We start from the raw sequence: 18,067 nt of genomic DNA, 5'->3' as shown, positions 1-18,067 counted from the left end.
TCACTACAGCACTGTTTATTATGAAAACTGTGGGGAAAATTATAATTTATGATAGCGTTTCTCAAATGGAGGACATTCTCAAGGGTCTTCAAGTCCTCTACGAAAACTTACATATTCTGTCTTTTCATTTTTATGTTAATGTAAAGGCATGTAATATGAGCATACTTTCAATCATTTGGATGATCTCATCCATCAAGTACTACACTACTTGATTTTAGAGACCATATTGGCACTAGTACTTTAACTGCTGTGGGCTACTAAAAACAGAAAAAAAGTAATACGCAAATAGTGTATTAGGGTCAAATGATATTCCATTGTAACACAGAAAGGAAGGTGTCATAACACATAAAGAAAGGTTCTGGGAAAACTTGTAGTACAGGCACATCAAAACACCCTTAAAGACAGCATTATATTCACATTGTGACTAGTAGTTTGGTTTAAACAAAAACATCACATTAAATTCACTTTATGAAAACAAATTTTATGAGTTTTACAGCTTTGTGTTTAAAATTTTGCTTTGGTTTTATAGTTGCAGTAAGAACTAAGGTTCTCAAAGAGCTCAAAAAAGTCAACCATCTATAACAACACTGTAATTAAAAGACAGGCAGTAGATTAATCTCAATATAAACACTCCTTGCCTTTATTTAGGGAGGGGGGAAAAAAGAATAAATTATGGATATAATACTAACTATTCCATGAAGCCCTATGGTTCTACAAGAGCTTGCTAGAATTCTGGAAGCTATTTCTCAATAAAAGTCTGGCTTGAGATGTTCAGTAAAATCCCTTATGTGTTTTAAAGTCACCACAGATTTTTTTGAATCTAGTTATAAATTTAAAATAAATGGATATTTTTTCCATTAAAAATTTAACCATAGTGAAAAAAACATATGAATATACCCCAGGAATATAGGTAACTTCCAATAATTCAAAGAGGAAGACACTTATCTAGTTTTTTTTCTTTCTCTTCCTTCTCCCTACAATGTTCCTCATAACTTCAAGGTGCATCAACCTCTCTCTAATGAAGTGTTATCTCATTTTTCTACCCATTAAACAACTTCTTTAAAAAGAATAACAAAAACAAAGGTTTAGCAAAAGAAATTAAATCAACTGACATAACCTTGGAAATTATCTATACTCTTCATTTACCTACTTTTTTTCCTATCCCCAAATCACCATAAAATGAGTGAGTTGATAAACCAACCAACTACAGTTCAAGATACACTTGGAATTAATGTTGAAAAGTACTTGCTCAAGTCCACACAATTAGCAAATAACAGAACCCAATCCAAAATGACATCAATTTCCCCAATGACAACTCTTCAATCCTCTTCCATATTCAGGAGTACATAAAGTAATTCAAACAAGGGAGTGGAAAGTTTTTGAATACCATTTTTATTTAATGAGACAATGTATTTAATTTAAAAAACCCTATGACATGCTCTGAGTAATGTTAATTATCTTTCTAATTTTTACTAAAAGCACTACTTGGCTACTATTTTGCGTCTTGAATCTGGGTTACTGGGCCCTACACAATAGTTCTAAGAGAAAGAAGATCACATTGATTACATGAAGAATGTAAGAAATTTTAAGCACATATATCTACTTGTATTACATATATCCTCTTTCTTTTTTAACAATTCAGTGATTTTTTTATATACTCTTTTTATTCTAACATTTTTGCAAAAACATGAAAAATCTGCTCTAACGATAGACAATCATTTAGATGATAATCTCCATCCTTCCATTATCATAGACGATATCGATCTCCCCAAGAACAACTCATCTCACGCTCCAGGCTCAGTTCCTTGTATTCCTTGTACTTTACATCCATGCCCACTTCTGGGACCAATTCCCACAGGAACATTCTGGACCTTGCCATCAATAGAACTATTATAGTACTTTGATTAGAATAAAACATTGTGACCACAATTTTCTACGGCAGTCTTCTAATTACTCACAATATACTGTTATTCTACATCTATTTTTGACTGTCTTCCTTTCTCCATATTAGCACCCTCCTGCTTTTATTTCCTTCCCTAAACAATATGGTCCATCACTTTAATCAATGTCTTAGCAATATCCAAAATTTCTTTGCCCCACTATTCTGAATACAGCTCCCTAGTAAAACCTCAACCCAGCATCAAGTCCAGGACAGCCATTCTGTACCCACACTGCTGAGTGCTTACTGAAGAAAAATCACAAGACCATGCAAAATTAACAAAAGAGAAAACAGAGGCACAGAAAAGCCCCACTATTTGCCCAAGGTTGCACAGCTGGTAAATGGCAAAGGTGGGATGGCAACCCAAGTAATCTGGCTCCAGAGCTCATACTATTAACTTTTATTCTACATAGTCTCACCACTTCAATATCCCACAGGTACCACAAACCAACATGTCCATAACTGAGCCCATCATTCCCCACAAAACTTCTCCTCCATTATTTTTCTACAAATGGAATGGCACACCCATCCACTCAATTGTTCAAATCAGAAACCTGGATACCATCCTCGATTCCTTCTTCCACCTTTCCTCAAACATCCAAGTTAAGACAAATTTTACTCCTAAATACCACTGAAATTTAATCTTTTCTATTCACTTCTATCACAGGTTTCCATTTCTCAATCATAAATTAATGAAATAGCATCTTAACTAGGTTTCCAACCTCATGTTCCTCCAATTCACTTCCTACACTATTTCAGAGCTTCTTTCAAAACACCCCTAGAGAAATAAAGCAAATATGGCAAAAAGCTAACAATGGGTGAATACATAAAAAGGGTATAATGGCAGTTGATTGTAATATACTTAAGTTAAAATTACTGTAAGTTAAAATTTTTTCCCAAAAGTAAAGTTTTTTTTTTAAAATCTCCTATATTCTTTTATTACTCTTATGGATAAAGTCCAAACAAACATGGCCTACAAGACCCTTCCTCCAAAGAAAACTTTTATCTAATTCCAAATCTGGGTTGGATTAGTCTCTTCGCTATTCCTACTGAACCCTATGCTACCTTATCAAAACCTAACAGACTGCAATGTAATCACGTCCTTTTCTGTCTGTAATCTTCTTGAAGACAGCAACCAAATCTACCTTGTTCACTGCACAACGCCTGGCACAGAGGAAGCACTCAATTATTGAATGAAGTCTACCACACTAGCAATAAAAGTTTTTTCCTCCATATAAATGAATTAAAAGAAACTTAACTAGAACAGAGGCTTTTTTTTTTAATAACAAGGAAAGTTTTTAAAACCCATGTGCATACACACACAAAATCTTACCCAGAACCCCAAAGTATGTATAGTTGCTCTGGTAGAACCCTAAGTCTATGAAAACAGACCAAAACCGCAGAAGACAACTTTCCTGTTTTAATCATGTTTATAGCTCCTTAAAAGCAAAGTCTTCTATGATTTCTTCATAAAACCTGCTACCGAGACTTTAACAAAGACAGTGCTCAGTGGTACTTCTATTCCCCTTTGATTTTTTCATTTACTTCTCCATATTTAATCTGTCAAACAGCTTGAGCATTTCTGCCACTGAAATTTGTCTCTTCTGTCTTTTCTTTGTAGTCCCTCTACTATGGTTCAGGACCTTACTGCTCCATATCTCAAGTATTTAACAGTCCTGTGGTTCAACCTGTCCTGCCAAGTAAGTTTTTTTGAATACCATTTTCAAATGGTCTGAGTAATATTCTTAACTTAGCCTTGCTCAAAACCTTTCAATGGTTAACAGTAATGCAGAATAAACAGAGTTTCATCCATTTTCTACAGAGCCCTAAGGGGTTCCTTATTTCATACAGCACAAGAAAAAGCATAGGGAGCTGAGTATGAGGGTTATTTTAGGTCACCTATCCCTACTCCAACTCTACTCCAACTAGCATAGTACAGTGAACTTGCGGGTACAATTGCATCTGAGCACATGATTTATGGTTAAAAACAATGACCTAGAGAATAAAAAACAAAGCAGTTTGGCTCAGGATTTAAAACCCCACAAATTCCCCCTATACAACTTCCATCCATACCCCCTCTTGTATCCCTGTAAGAAACTCAATGCAAAATAATTTACTTCCCAAAATATCTCTTATCCTTTCCAACTCTCCAATTTTGCTCAGTCCCTTTTCTTTACCTGCAACATATTCCCCACTCCAGCCTGTTTAGAAAATTCTATATTCCCTTAAAAATATAGCTTTGCCTAAAATCTTTCCACCTTTTGCCAAATTCTAAAAACACTTAGTATAAGAAACATTAGCAATTCATCAATTTTTTTTGCCTTGTGACATAGCTTCTTTTATAATCTTAAATATTCATGTCAATCTTATAATTAATAAATGATGAAAAGTTTCTATTTTATTTGTAAATAGGGAGGAACAAAAGCTTCTCTAAAGGCAAGGACTTCTTTGAATTTGCCACAGACCCAAAAACTGCTTTGAAAACAGCAAGTACTCAATAATTATTTAAGAATTTCTATCCCAGAAAGGTAGTAATCTGAATAAAGATCATCCAGTTAAGTGCAAAAGCAAGAGAAATGTAAAAAACAGATCAGTTCTAGAAATAGGCTAGCTACATATGAAAAAAAAGAAAATCAAATTTAATTCTAATGATCACTGCACATTTTAGGGGGTCCTCCACATAAAAATAAGAATACAGTTGGCCCCCCAGTATCCAGATGTAGGACCCGCAGATACCGAGGGCTGACTATACTTTGCCATTTTACACAGTCTAAGGAACTTGAGCATCCATGGATTTTCGTATCCTGTGGGAATGGGGGTGGTCCTGGAACCATCCCCATAAATACCAAGGTACAACTGTACTATCAAACTGTGCCTATCATAATCAGGCACAAACCATATATATATGTTTTACATTTTTGACAATTTTTAGAAATCAAGTATGTTTTATCTAAAAGGTTATAAATCTCAACGACAAGCAAAAGAAAATTTGTGCTAAAATACCTTATTAATAAGAATGAAAGACATTCATTATAGTAATAAAAAGGATATCAGCTTTAGCAAAGTCTCTTATCCCACACTGAGGTAATCCTGGTGTGTTCTGCATGTAGAAATCCAAGTAAAACCAATGGGCAAGTTCAATCTGAAAACACACTCGGATAGCATTGTCTCTTTCCTCGCTGGGAATATGCAAAATAAATCGGCTGTCAAAAACAAAAAACATACAAAAATTACATTTACAAACCATAACAATTTATTTTAACCTTTTTAATTGCTTCACTCCTGACCCACCAACATAGAAAAGGGACCCAGAGCAGTACTGATCAAGGAAGCAAAACTGGCAGGAAATTACTACAAGGAAGATGAGTCTTTAAAAAAAATAATAAATAAGAGATATCACATATATCTCATTCATAATAGAATTTTTTTAAGAGGCCATCTACCCTCTGTTCACAAGTACAGAGATAAACTTAAGAGCTCTCTAACAATAAATTAAAGGTGAGCACGAAAACAAACTTCACTAGGATTCCCTCCCATGCCTGGTACCATTTTCAAAGAATATATGCAAATATATTCATATACTCAAACAGAAAAGATGTTAGCTGCTTAATCTTCATATTTAAAGTATTACAAAAAAAATTAAAGAAATCATTAATAGACCAGATTTCCCAAAAAGCTCATCTGAAGAACCTGAGTTCAAAATAACTTTCAAATATACTCACTTTTAAAAAAACCTAAATTGTCTTTTCCAAGTACATTCAGAGGGAGGAAGGGACATTTATTTTAATATGTAGTATAAGTGTGCACTATATTAAATACACATATGTATATATATGATTAAGATAATTAACCCCTTTTTTATGCAACAAGTCAAAATTTATGTGATCTACAGGACTCATTAAGCAACCACCATTAAGCTTCTTCCACGCTTAGCATTTTTGTAATCTTTTTTTCTAGCGACCTTCAGAGATAGACTGAACTACATAAAAGAAATCCACTGGTTTTTAGAGTCATTTTCTAAAATTAAAAATAGCATCACCCAGTCTGATCACTTACACTATTCACTAGCTGTGGTGCTAAATGTTCTGTGTTGTTTTCAAGTTTCAAATCAAACCTCCAAAAAAAAAATGCTTTTAAATTATAAAAATAATGTAGCATTCCAACAGGGGATTGAATAAGTAAACGTTAAGACAAATGTATGTACAATAATCTACAATTCAATATAGAAAAACAATGGGGAAAGGAGCTTAAAACTGCATCTACACTAAAACCAAGACATGTAACATGCAACATTAATGGCATAATGTAAGATATAAAAATCTGAGCTCTTCCATACGGCATTCAAGATCCAGTGCCTGCTCACCTGCACAGCCTCTATCACTCTATAAGGTTCTTTATACCCAGTGATACCTAATTCTTAGTAATGTCCTAAATTGCCATCCACATACTATACCTATTCCCTTCTCTTGTCCATCTAGCAAACTTATAACTCATCCCTCATGACTTAACACTGTATCTCCTATATAGGTATATCAGACTCCTCTGAACAGATTTATAAACTCTTTCAACTCCTCCATTATAGTAATTATCTAATTTTTACTATTACTGTCCATAAACTCTTCCAAATTACTTCACTGAGATCTTTGTATACTTTTATTCCCATAGTCTAGCAAATTGTCTCATATACTTACAGTGACATACTGATAGTTACAATTTATCTTTGAAAGGTAAGATGGAGTAAGCACACTCCACTCTGTCCCTCCCATAAAACGTATAAAACCTGGACAAAATACATGGAGCAGCTGTTTGAGGACTATGAAAAGTAAACAGCAGGAGAAAGATTGGGGAAGATGACGAATATTCAAATTTAACATTTTTCACCCTCCAATATCCCCTAGCTGGATTGGGGGTTAGAAGTGACCTCCAAAAGCCCTCAAGGATCAAGAAAGGAATCTGTTAACACTCAGAGACAGTAGGGGAAATTTCTCCTCTCTTTTCTCCATTCTCTCATGCCCCAGAGCCCAAGCAATGCCACACTGGTTAGACTTGGCAGCAACAGTGGCTGTAACAGGGATCCACAGAGACTAAAACTTTGATGGACGGGAACCTTCTTCTCCGATAGCAAGAGGTGGGAGGTCCCAAGAGATTAGGGCCAACATCCATTGCTTATTTTACTTCTAACCTCCAGCTGCTTGTCCCAGGCATGAGCAGAGTCACATGAAATGTGTGGTAGAGCATCTTTCCATTTTTGCCATTTTTCAATATTCAATTTCCTCAAAAAGGGGAGCCAAGAAGTACCAGGGGGAGAGCAGAAAAGGAGCAGCTCAGGAAAACGGTCCCACGAAATTGTTTATGAACTCTGAGGCTCAACCCCAAACTGCACAAACTTGGATTAGAATACAAACAGCATACCACACACTTTGTGAGCTGAACGATGTATGAGACAGACCACTGCCCAAGTCTCAGACTAGCCAGTAGATGATACACAAAGACAAAAAGCACTGCAAAAACTAGCCTTCTTTTATCTGATTTTATTTAACTTACACCAAGTCTCAAAAAAAACACCTGTCTGCTATATCTTATTTTCTCAGTTTGGGACATTTTCTATTGATTTCCATTATGGAAGTTGAAGAATTAACTCCAGTCCTCCCACTCTCATTCTACACACCATTCTCATCTCTACATCTTCCGAACAAAATGATATCTTAGTTTGGTTAGTGTGTTAACTACAGCACTACTGACACCTGGAACTGATAATTGTATGTTGAGAGGAGCTGTCCTGTGTGCTGTAGGTGTTTAGCACCATCCGTAGCCTCTGCTTATTAGATGTCAATAGCACTCTCCAGTAAAGCTGTGACAACCAAAAAGATCTCCAGCCACTGCCAAAGTTCCCTGAGGGGAGCAAAATCACTCGCAGTTGATAACCACCGGGTTAGATCAAAAATTCAGTCTTGAGCTTCCCTGGTGGCGCAGTGGTTGAGAATCCGCCTGCCGATGCAGGGGACACAGGTTCGTGCCCCGGTCCGGGAGGATCCCACATGCCGCGGAGCGGCTGGGCCCGTGAGCCATGGCTGCTGAGCCTGCGCGTCCGGAGCCTGTGCTCCGCAACGGGAGAGGCCACAACAGTGAGAGGCCCGCGTACCGCAAAAAAAAGAAAAAGAAAAAGAAAAATTCAGTCTTTACATTACTATGACTCTGCAAACTTAATTCAAGACTAAGCCATGTGACAAGCTACAATTGTTTTCCCTTTAAAGCACAACCTTTTGTTCTCCCACTAATTAATAAATGTCTTATTGTCTTTGCTTTGTTTTCTCTATACTTGTCACTAACTCAATCTTCCACTAGTTTCCTAAATTTTTTTTCTCAAGATGTTAATTCAGACACATCCATTTCATCTTGAAGACTATCCCTGAGCCTTCTGATCTGTTCCAGTCTGGAGTGGTTGTCACTTCACATAACACACATCTGTCATTCTATGCTATCCTTTCACTAGCATCCTATAGTTCCCAACACCTCCATCCTGTATTTTTTTTTTATAAATTTATTTTATTTATTTATTTTTGGCTACACTGGGTCTTCGTTGCTGTGTGCAGGCTTTCTCTAGTTGCAGCAAGCAGGGGCTACTCTTTGTTGCAGTGTGCTGTCTTCTCATTGCGGTGGCTTCTCTTGCGTGCAGAGCACGGGCTCTAGGTGCGCAGGCTTCAGTAGTTGTGGCACGCTGACTCAGTAGTTGTGGCACACGGGCTTAGTTGCTCCACGGCATGTGAGTTCTTCCCCGGACCAGGGCTCAATCCTGTGTCCCCTGCATTGGCAGGTGGATTCTTAACCACTGTGCCACCAGGGAAGCCCCATCCTGTATTTAGATCTATTTCTTATATCCTGTCTTCCTCCTAATTAATGTACTTCCTATTTTTACGAAGTACATCCTCCCATGCCTTCTGGAAAAAGGATGCAGGGGAGATTAATATTAAGACATGGTGAATTTGAGAATATTTTTATCCTCACTCTTGACACTTTGGCTAGGTAAAGAATTCCAGGTTGGAAATCATTTTCCTTCAGAATCCTGAAGACAGTGCCCACTCCTGCCAGCCTATAATTTTGATGTGAAGACTGAAGCCACTCAGATTCCTTTGCCCAACCTGTTTTTTCAGACTGGAAGCTTCCAGGTTCTTCCTTCTATCCTCAATGTTCTGAAATTTCCCAGTTGTCTATTATTCATCCACTGATTCACCCATTCAATGGACTTTACCTATTTAGAAACTCATCTCCTTCAGTACTAAAGGACCTCATGGACTGATCCTTTGATTCTTCACTTTTCTCTGATATTTCCTATCTCTAATTTCTCAAGCCCCCTTACTTTCGGGAAACAGTCTCTTGCAAGCCATCTATTGAGGTTTTTGTTTCTACTCTCATATTTAAAATTCCAAAGGCTATTTTTGTTTAAACTATGCTTTCACAGATAATTCTGTTATTCCATGACTGTAAAAACCTATCTAAGGAGATCAATGTAGTTTTGAGGGGGTTTTTTGTTTTAAAGTTTTCTTCTATCTACATAGTTTGATTCTTTTCAGTTGCTTTTTTGTTGTTGTTAGTTTTATGCTCTACTTTTTGTGTTAAGAGGCCTATTTCAGATGTTCGTATTTAATGTGATAGACCACAAAGCTAATTAGGAAGGTTGTCAAACTATGAGGCACCACTTAAGGTGATCAGGCTGAGCCATTTAATCAAGGAACCTCCAATGTTAGTATCTTTAGGTGTTTCCTCGTGGGCTAGTCTGATCATCTAGACAAGAACCTTCCAATCTCCTATCTGGAGGATAAAGCCCAGGCTGCCACATTCTGGGAGCTGAGCAGGGGAAGAAGGATGGTTTTCAATATGTATACAGGATGCATAAACTCACTTCTGCCACTTTTCAACATTCTCTAATTCTGAAGTAGGCTGACTACTACAGTAGTCTTTCACTCTATCAGGTCTGCGAAGTCATATGCCACTTTCCCTTCTGCTGTACGGTTTCCAAGTTTTGTTGCTCATCTCTTCACCCAATCTTCCTTTACTTGTGGGTTATGCATTTAAAATTGTCAAACTTTACTCTTTTTGTGGAGTAGATGTTTGTGTTCAGTCTACTATCTTTAACTAGAAATTTGCATTTCAGACTTCCCTGGTGGTGCAGTGGTTGAGAATCCACCTGCCAATGCAGGGGACACGGGTTCGAGCCCTGGTCCAGGAAGATCCCACATGCCGTGGAGCAACTAAGCCCATGCACTACAACTACTGAGCCTGCGCTCTAGAGCCCGTGAGCCACAACTACTGAGCCTGAGTGACACAACTACTGAAGCCCACGTGCCTAGAGCCTGTGCTCCACAACAAGAGAAGCCACTGAAATGAGAAGCCCGCGCGCCGCAACGAAGAGTAGCCCCCACTGGCCGCAACTAGAGAAAGCCCATGTGCAGCAACTAACACCCAACCCAGCCAAAAATAAATTAAATAAATAAATAAATATTTTTTTAAATTTGCATTTCAACAAATTTCTAGAGGATACTAACCACAATCTAAAATGGGGTAAGAAAATGCCTAAGACAGAGAAATCCAATCCCATTCCCATCCCAATCCAGAAAAGCCCCAAATGAAGAAAGCTAAGCTGGAAGATGAGAATAAGAAATAAAACTTTTAGAAAAGGGTAACAGAGAGGTCTATTTATGTAATAGGAGAACATCCACTCTTCTTTCATTCCTCTGACAGTCAGGAGTTTCTCCTACAAAAGCTGGGGGAAGGAGGAACAACAGCCAAGGCCCTTTTCTAACTTTAGCAGACAGGTTTGAGTGTTGGCTCCCCAAAGCAAAACTCCTACACATTGGTATTCAAGGGTCTCCCAGAATAAAAGTCAGCTCCCTATCTACTCTCATAAAGAAGGCTATCAACAAGTAAGTCCCTCTACAGCCTCATCTTAAATATGAAACAGCAACCAAAAATCACCCAATGTCTAAGGAAAATCTAAATGACAAAGAAAAAATTAAACACCTTAAAAAACTGGTTGTGAAGAAAAGACAGTGTTGAGGATATCTCCTGGAACCTTGGTACTGAAAGTGTGGACCCTGGACCACCTGGAAACATAACTGTGAGAAGAAAAAGAGACATTTCAGTCATATACGGACTCAGAAAGTTTACTCTCTAATGACCCCCTCAAAGGAAATTACTTTAGAATGTACACCAGCAAAACAAGAATGAAAGCCAAGAAAGCATAAAACAGGATTCAAGAAAGAAGAGATACAACCTGGGAGAGCTGGGAAAGGGAATTCTCGTGTGCCAGTTGTATGGCAAGACTAAGAAGCAACCAGTCCAGATTAGACTAAGAGAGTGGAGATCTCCAAGACGGCATTCTCCAGGAAAAGAGAATTCTGTAGAACGGTAGATACTAGTATGATTGAGGGTAAGACCAAGCATATAATAAAGGAGCAGGGACTTCCCTGGTGGTGCAGTGGTTAAGAATCCACCTGCCAATGCAGGGGACACAGGTTCGAGCCCTGGTCCAGGGAATATCCCACATGCCACAGAGCAACTAAACCCGTGTGCCACAACTACTGAGCCTGCACTCTAGAGCCCGTGAGCCACCACTACTGAGCCTGCGCACCTAGAGCCCATGCTCTGCAACAAGAAAATCCACCGCAATGAGAAGACCGCGCACCACAACAAACAGTAGCCCCGCTCGCCGCAACTAGAGAAAGCGCGCACACAGCAACAAAGACCCAACACAGCCAAAAATAAAAAAATAAATTAAAAACTTTAAAAAATAAAAAAACAATCTTTAAAAAAATAAATAAAAAATAAAGGAGCAGATGGGGGGTGATGGTGGACGGCAGCAAGAAACTTTGGGCATGTTGGGGGAGAAGGGTAAATATACAAGAGAATCACAGTCCAAACATGAAGCAAAAAAGCCAAAATTAGAACAAAAGGGGAAAAAATTATTTCAAGAATAGCTAGAAGGAATCAGGGCATAATGAACAAAGCATATGCTTCCTTCTCCAAAAGAAAAAATTAAACTATTATTTTGAGCAATTTGTAGAATGTAAGAAAAGAGAATTCATTAGGACATTCATTCTCTTTCAAGATTCTTACAAAAGGATCTTGACTATGGCCAGATGGAAAACAAACAAAATCCTAACCATTGTATACTTGTCTCTACTGTGAAAAATATTTACAAAGTAATACTGTATAACAAATGCCATTATTATTATTCAGCTTTTGCAATCAACCAGCAGCAAAATGTATAAGATTTCATAAGGTTACAAAATGTAACGTAAATACTATCAATCTTAATTTCTATTTTAAGTTCACCTGGATAGAAACTGAGGGCATGGGTAAGAAACGGAAGAAATGATGGGACACTAAGTGCCTCACCTTATCAAATACAGACTCAAGAGACACTGAAGTCCGTAAAACAGAAATACAACTTTAAGTATATTAAAGTCACGAAGGTAACCGATGGAACGATTTAAAATAGTGATATAACTGTATTGGAAGTAGGACAAGGGCAACAGTAAGTGTAAACTAAACCATCACTTAATAATCTACCAAGATACACTAAATCCTCAATCTAATATCTAAAGTTGATAGCAACTGGTGCAAGTATACTTTAAAATATTGAAATATCCACCAGAAGAACTGAACACAAAACAGGTAAAAGTCTGGAGAGCAGAACTGGGATAAAAGGGGTAGGGCAAGAGACTGTTGCTTTTCATTTTATAAATTCATCTGTACTGCTTGATTTTTTTTTTAAACCTTACAGATGAGTACATTTTTTAATACTGAAAGGCTAACTTCTTTAAGAAACTTTGTAAGAAATAGGAAATTTTGATACAGGAAAATTAAACTTCAATGCTTTCATTCTGTGAATGTTTTTGATCTGTTTTAAAGATTTAAAAGTGTTTGTATATACATACATATGTATATTTTAATAGCTAAAATAAAATGCTTTCCACAATATTTTGTTATGGGAAAAGTTTCTCCACCTAACAAAAATGTCACCTTTCCAATGTTCCCACAGATAGACAAAGCATTAGCACAAGGACTACAATTAATACAAAAATGTTTCCAGTGAACTGAACACTAAGATAGCAAGCTGAAGATAAACACAAATTATTTAATTAACCTATACGATCACCAAAATAGCAGCAACATTAGTTGCTAGAAAATACCTTTCTCCTTTTAACACTGGAGTGGCTTTACAATTTAATTCTAACGGGGCTTATAAAAAACTCCAAACACTTCTTTAAGAGAAATAACTTACCAAACTGCAGTTTTCAGTTTTTACTTTAAAAACATGCTTTCCAAATCTTTAATAAGATTATTTAAATGGTACTGGAAAACTATGTATTTTACTTTTAAATGGTACTGGAAAACTATGTATTTTACTTTTAATGTCAAAAATCATGGCGCACCAAAGGCAAATATCACCATAAAATGGTGCTGATTTACTTTTTTACATACACATACATGTTTTATTATAAAGTAGTTTGGGTTCACTAAAGCATTTTAGACCAGAGTCTTCCTTTCCTCTCCTCCAATTCCATTTCACCCAGAAGTCACCAGTTTTATCAGTTTGGTGTATATATTACTTTCAGACTTCTCCTGTGCACGCACACAAACATACATATACAAAACATTTTAAAATTTGTTTTAACAAAGGGCATAAAATGACTAGTTATTACCCTCAGTAGTATATTGTATACATTTTCAAGACACAAACATTTTCCTTCAGTTTACTGTTTGCTAACTGCCTGAGGAATTTCTAATGGCTGCACAGTATTCCTGTAAATGAAATGTCCCATATTTAACCACCTGAAAAATAACATTTCATGTCTTAGGTTATAAGCTGTCTCATGGTTATAAAGTCATATCTTGAAAATTTAAGTCTCTTGCTCTAATGTTTCACATAAAAATCACTCTCAAATTTTACATTCCTCCAAAACATATTAATATATGGTCAATAACTGACATAGACAAGATTAGCAGGACTATGTAATTTATCAAAAATCAAAATAACACAAAGCAAAAAAACCCTTACAGGTACTGATCATAAGTAAAACTGGAGAAAATATAAAGGGAGTAAAAACAAGAGTCAAGACCAAACTTATAAATCAGCAGGTACTTAGAAAAGAAGTATGGCGCAGTGGTTAAGAACCCATCTGCCAATACAGGGGACACGGGTTCAAGCCCTGATCCAGGAAGATCACACATGCCACGGAGCAACTAAGCCCACGCACCGCAACTACTGAGCCTGTGCTCTAGAGCCCGCGAGCCACAACTACTGAAGCCCATGCTCCGCAACAAGAGAAGCCTGCACACTGCAATGAAGAGTAGCCCCCCGCTCACCGCAACTAGAGAAAGCCTGGGCGCAGAAACAAAGACCCAGCACAGCCATACATACATACATAAAATTTTTTTTAATCTTTAAATTAATCAACAAAGATACTATAAATATTAACTTGAAAATGGTATTACTTTTAAAACCTCAAGTTTTAAGAAATGGTTATTTGGTTTTAAAACGGAGCAGGAGCCTTCCTGGGAAAAGACATTCCCACCCCCTATCAGTCACCTCCTATTCAGAGAAAAGTTTTAGCCTCCTAGACTAAATTTGGTTCAGAAAAGCAAGAAAATGCAGAAACAAAGGAAAGCAGTCTAGCATGACAAAGTAATAATGGCTTAGCCATAAAACAAAGTCAAGGACCTTTAGTTCCTCCTCAAGGCCTATAGATAATATCCTGAGCCATATCCCACAGTTGTTTTGCAGAAACTAAAACCCCCAGCAGCTGGAAGAAGTCAACTGCATATGCTAACCACCAGCAAGCAGACCTCAGACCCTTGAAACCAGGTTGATAATTTGAGATTCCTAAAATGCCACCCTGTTACCTCACCACCAACCTATCAGAAGGATGTCCATGAGCTGATTACTCACCCTGGACCCTTTCCCTCATCTTGCCTTTAAAAACCCTTCCCTGAAAGCCATTGGGGAGTTTGTCTTTTGAGCATGAACTGTCCATTCTTCCTTGCATGGCCCAGCAATAAATGCAGTACTTCCCTTCAACCACAAACAGTGGCAGTATAGGCTTTTCTGCACCTCAGGGGAGCAGACCCAAGTTTGGTTTGGTAACAGTTTCACTGTTAGTTTAACAAGTAGCTAGCCCTAATTTTTAAAAACATCATTCTTACAGAGCCAAAACACAGTAATTACAAAAAATTTTCTTAAAGGAAAAAAAGAAATTTTTCTCTATTCCAAAAAATTTGTATAAAATAGTTTAAATACACTAACTAGAAAAACAAGTAAGAATCTTTATTTAACACAACAGATGTTTAACATGAAGTCTACAAAACACAACACCATTATTTTTAAGTACGATTACACACATAAAATCAACCACCTTCATAATGGTGATCTGACTTCTTTAAATAATGTAATCCTCCATAATATACAAAATAAACCCAATACTAATGGGACAATTAGTTTAGATGCCTGAAAAAGTATAAGATTACCCATCTTTTCTAAATCACCTGTATCCCTATTAATTCATACATAAACTATTGCTCACCTTTCCAAATACTACTCATATTTAATTTTTCTAACGATAAAATGTACATCCTCTAAAAAATCTTGGAAACATGAATAAGAAAATAAAAATCATAATCCCACATCTGGTATATGTTCTTCCACTCATTTACCTAAGACAGACATCAAACCTCTTTAAGAAAAATGATGATAGAAAATGAGGGCCTTTTAAGTGGTTCATTCGAGTCTATCATATTCCAAAAGTTATAATCATACCATCACTAAAGAAATACAGTGACGTTAATTCTCAGTGGTTGCAGAATTAGTCTATCTACTTATCTACATGTACTTTTTTTGTGTGAGGATATAACATTAGACTTGACTTTCTATTTCATCCACCTGCGTAGGAAAAAAAGCAGACATTAAAAAGGCCCAGATCTTAAATCTTGATTTTCTAAATTAAGATGAATGTGACCTTGTGTAAATTACAACCTGAGTCTGTCAGATGAAAATGGAAAAAACTGCACCTACCAAATAGGGTGGTTTCGAGGATTAAATGATACATGTGAAGAGAGTAGCCAGTGCCTGCCTGGCACTCAGTAATAACTCCACAAGTATTAGTTCTTCCTTTACCATTAAAAGAGGCGTGAATGCGACACAACTACTAAAAGTCAGACTTTTAGACATAAATACGTGAAATGTGTTTGTTTTAATCAGAGCTTTCACTCATTTGTAATTAAAATTACTTCACAACCCACTTACACCGACGACAACTCAGGGTATTACTGCACCAAAATGAGTTCCTTTTCCTGAAGTAAAATTTTAAGGCCATTTTACACTTGCTTGGCTATCTGAAATCATAGCCAACAAGAGAGAAGAACTCGGGAAATTTCTCTTGTAAAAGTACTCCATGAGTTAAAACCCAGCGGTTGAGAATTTCCTTTAAGAAGGATAATTAAGAGATTGGAGGGGGTGGGGGGAAGGAACTCCAGACTTATTTTCCCACTTCCAATGATAAGTTTGAGGATAAACAAAAGAATAATTCTTTACAGCAATTTACAGAGAACGCCACGGACCCATAAGAATACTCCGGGGGAATGGTAAATTTGAAAATTGCTCCCTGCAATTTTCCGAGAACCTGGGATTGTCCGAGAACCTGGGATTCTAAGACTTAAAAACCTTGGGGTCTTTCAACAGAATTGGGGAAATGAGATGGAGGAAGGAGGGGGTAAAACGGTCTGTGAAAGCCAGAGAGCCAGAAAAAGCAATGGGAGGGGGGAGGGACTGCCCCCCAAATGCCAAAGATCCAGGCTTTGGCGAAGTGGCTTCGCTTGCGGGGAAATCAAAGTAGTTGGGGAACTAAGAAAATGAGGAAATTCCAGCGCTGCGCGAGGAGGAATGGAGGGGGGCGTGAGAAACAGGGAAGCTGCGGCGGAAGAAGAGGGGTGGTGTCGTCCGAGATAAGGGTCGAGGGGGAAAGGGAGCAGCGGCGGGACCGGAAAGCCCGGACAAGGATGTGAGCCGGAGGAGGAGACGCGGAGGCGTCCGGGGTCGCCGAAACTTAGAGAAAGAGTAGGGGACGACAAGGGGCCGGAGCAGCGCGGGGCGCCCCAGTACCTGCAGAGATCGTCCAGGACGCTGCAGGGAATCTCCACCCGTTTAGTCTCCATGATGAGGACCCACAGCAGGAGCAGTGCATCCCGGCTCCGCGCGGCCGGGGACCGAGGGTACGGCACGGAGAGCAGGCGGCGACGGTAACGGCAACGGCGGCGGCGGCGGCTCCGACGAAAACGAGAGGGGGAAGGGGCGGGACCCGCTCACTTCCGCCCGGCTCCCTCAGCCTGGGACCCCGAGGCTGGGCCGCGGAGCGGGGGCGGAGCTCCTGGAGCCACGCCCCTGCTCTGCTTGAAAGGGCCAATGGGAAGCTGGAGAACCGGCAGCCTGAGCAAGCTAAGCCAATGAGACGTTTGTTTATTGGTCCGTCGGCTCCAATCCGTCTTCAAGCTATTCAGTTGCTACTCAGAAAACCAACTTCCCGCCGCCTTGGACTGGGCCTTGAGGTCGATAGACGCATGCGCACTATGCCTCCTTCGCACTAGTAGGAAGTCTGGAGGGCTCAGCTCTTCCCACTAGATCCCAAGACCAATATCCAGGACTTCGACGTGGTCTGCACCGCCGCTCCGTGACCGAGCAGGCGCTCCGACCTCTGCGCTGCAGAGCCTGTGGGCGCTTTCAGCACGAGTGTGCATGCGTGGTTTCTGTCACCAGATATCCCGCGCACACATTCACCGCCGCCCCCAGCAACTCCAGGCCAAGGGCTGTGTCTCCTTTCGCTACAAACCCCCAAGAGAGTTGTCATTTTTGTGGTGGCTCACCTCGTTCACTCTGCGGGCACCCAACCCTGACTGTGAAGACAAGGGACTTTACCCCAGTATTTGACACCCTGTAAGATCTCAGAAAATATGAATTGATTGAACCTGAACTCTGGAATCTGCATTCCATCTGCTGCACGCTCACACCACTCCAACTGGCTAGTCCTCATTCATTCCACATCTTGCTTATTGGAGTCCAATCCATTTGGGATCCTT

At 38.7% G+C, this 18,067-nt stretch overlaps 1 protein-coding gene across 1 annotated transcript in view; it reads right to left on the bottom strand.

The window, feature by feature from the left end:
- The window catches only part of DCP2 (decapping mRNA 2), a 63,139-nt gene extending 45,795 nt beyond the window's left edge, over positions 1–17,344 (bottom strand). Inside the window, exons 1-2 of the mRNA XM_004267448.4 lie at positions 17,097–17,344; positions 4,991–5,142 (exon numbers count right to left, since the gene is read on the bottom strand). Of these exons, the coding sequence (XP_004267496.1) occupies positions 4,991–5,142; positions 17,097–17,149 (205 nt within the window). The 5' untranslated portion in view covers positions 17,150–17,344. The remainder of the gene's footprint in view (positions 1–4,990; positions 5,143–17,096) is intronic.
- Between the last annotated feature and the right edge of the window lie 723 nt (positions 17,345–18,067).

The sequence above is a fragment of the Orcinus orca genome, chromosome 3 (assembly GCF_937001465.1).
Source record: "Orcinus orca chromosome 3, mOrcOrc1.1, whole genome shotgun sequence".
Lineage (NCBI taxonomy): Eukaryota > Metazoa > Chordata > Mammalia > Artiodactyla > Delphinidae > Orcinus > Orcinus orca.
This window is presented reverse-complemented; position numbering and strand designations above follow the sequence as displayed.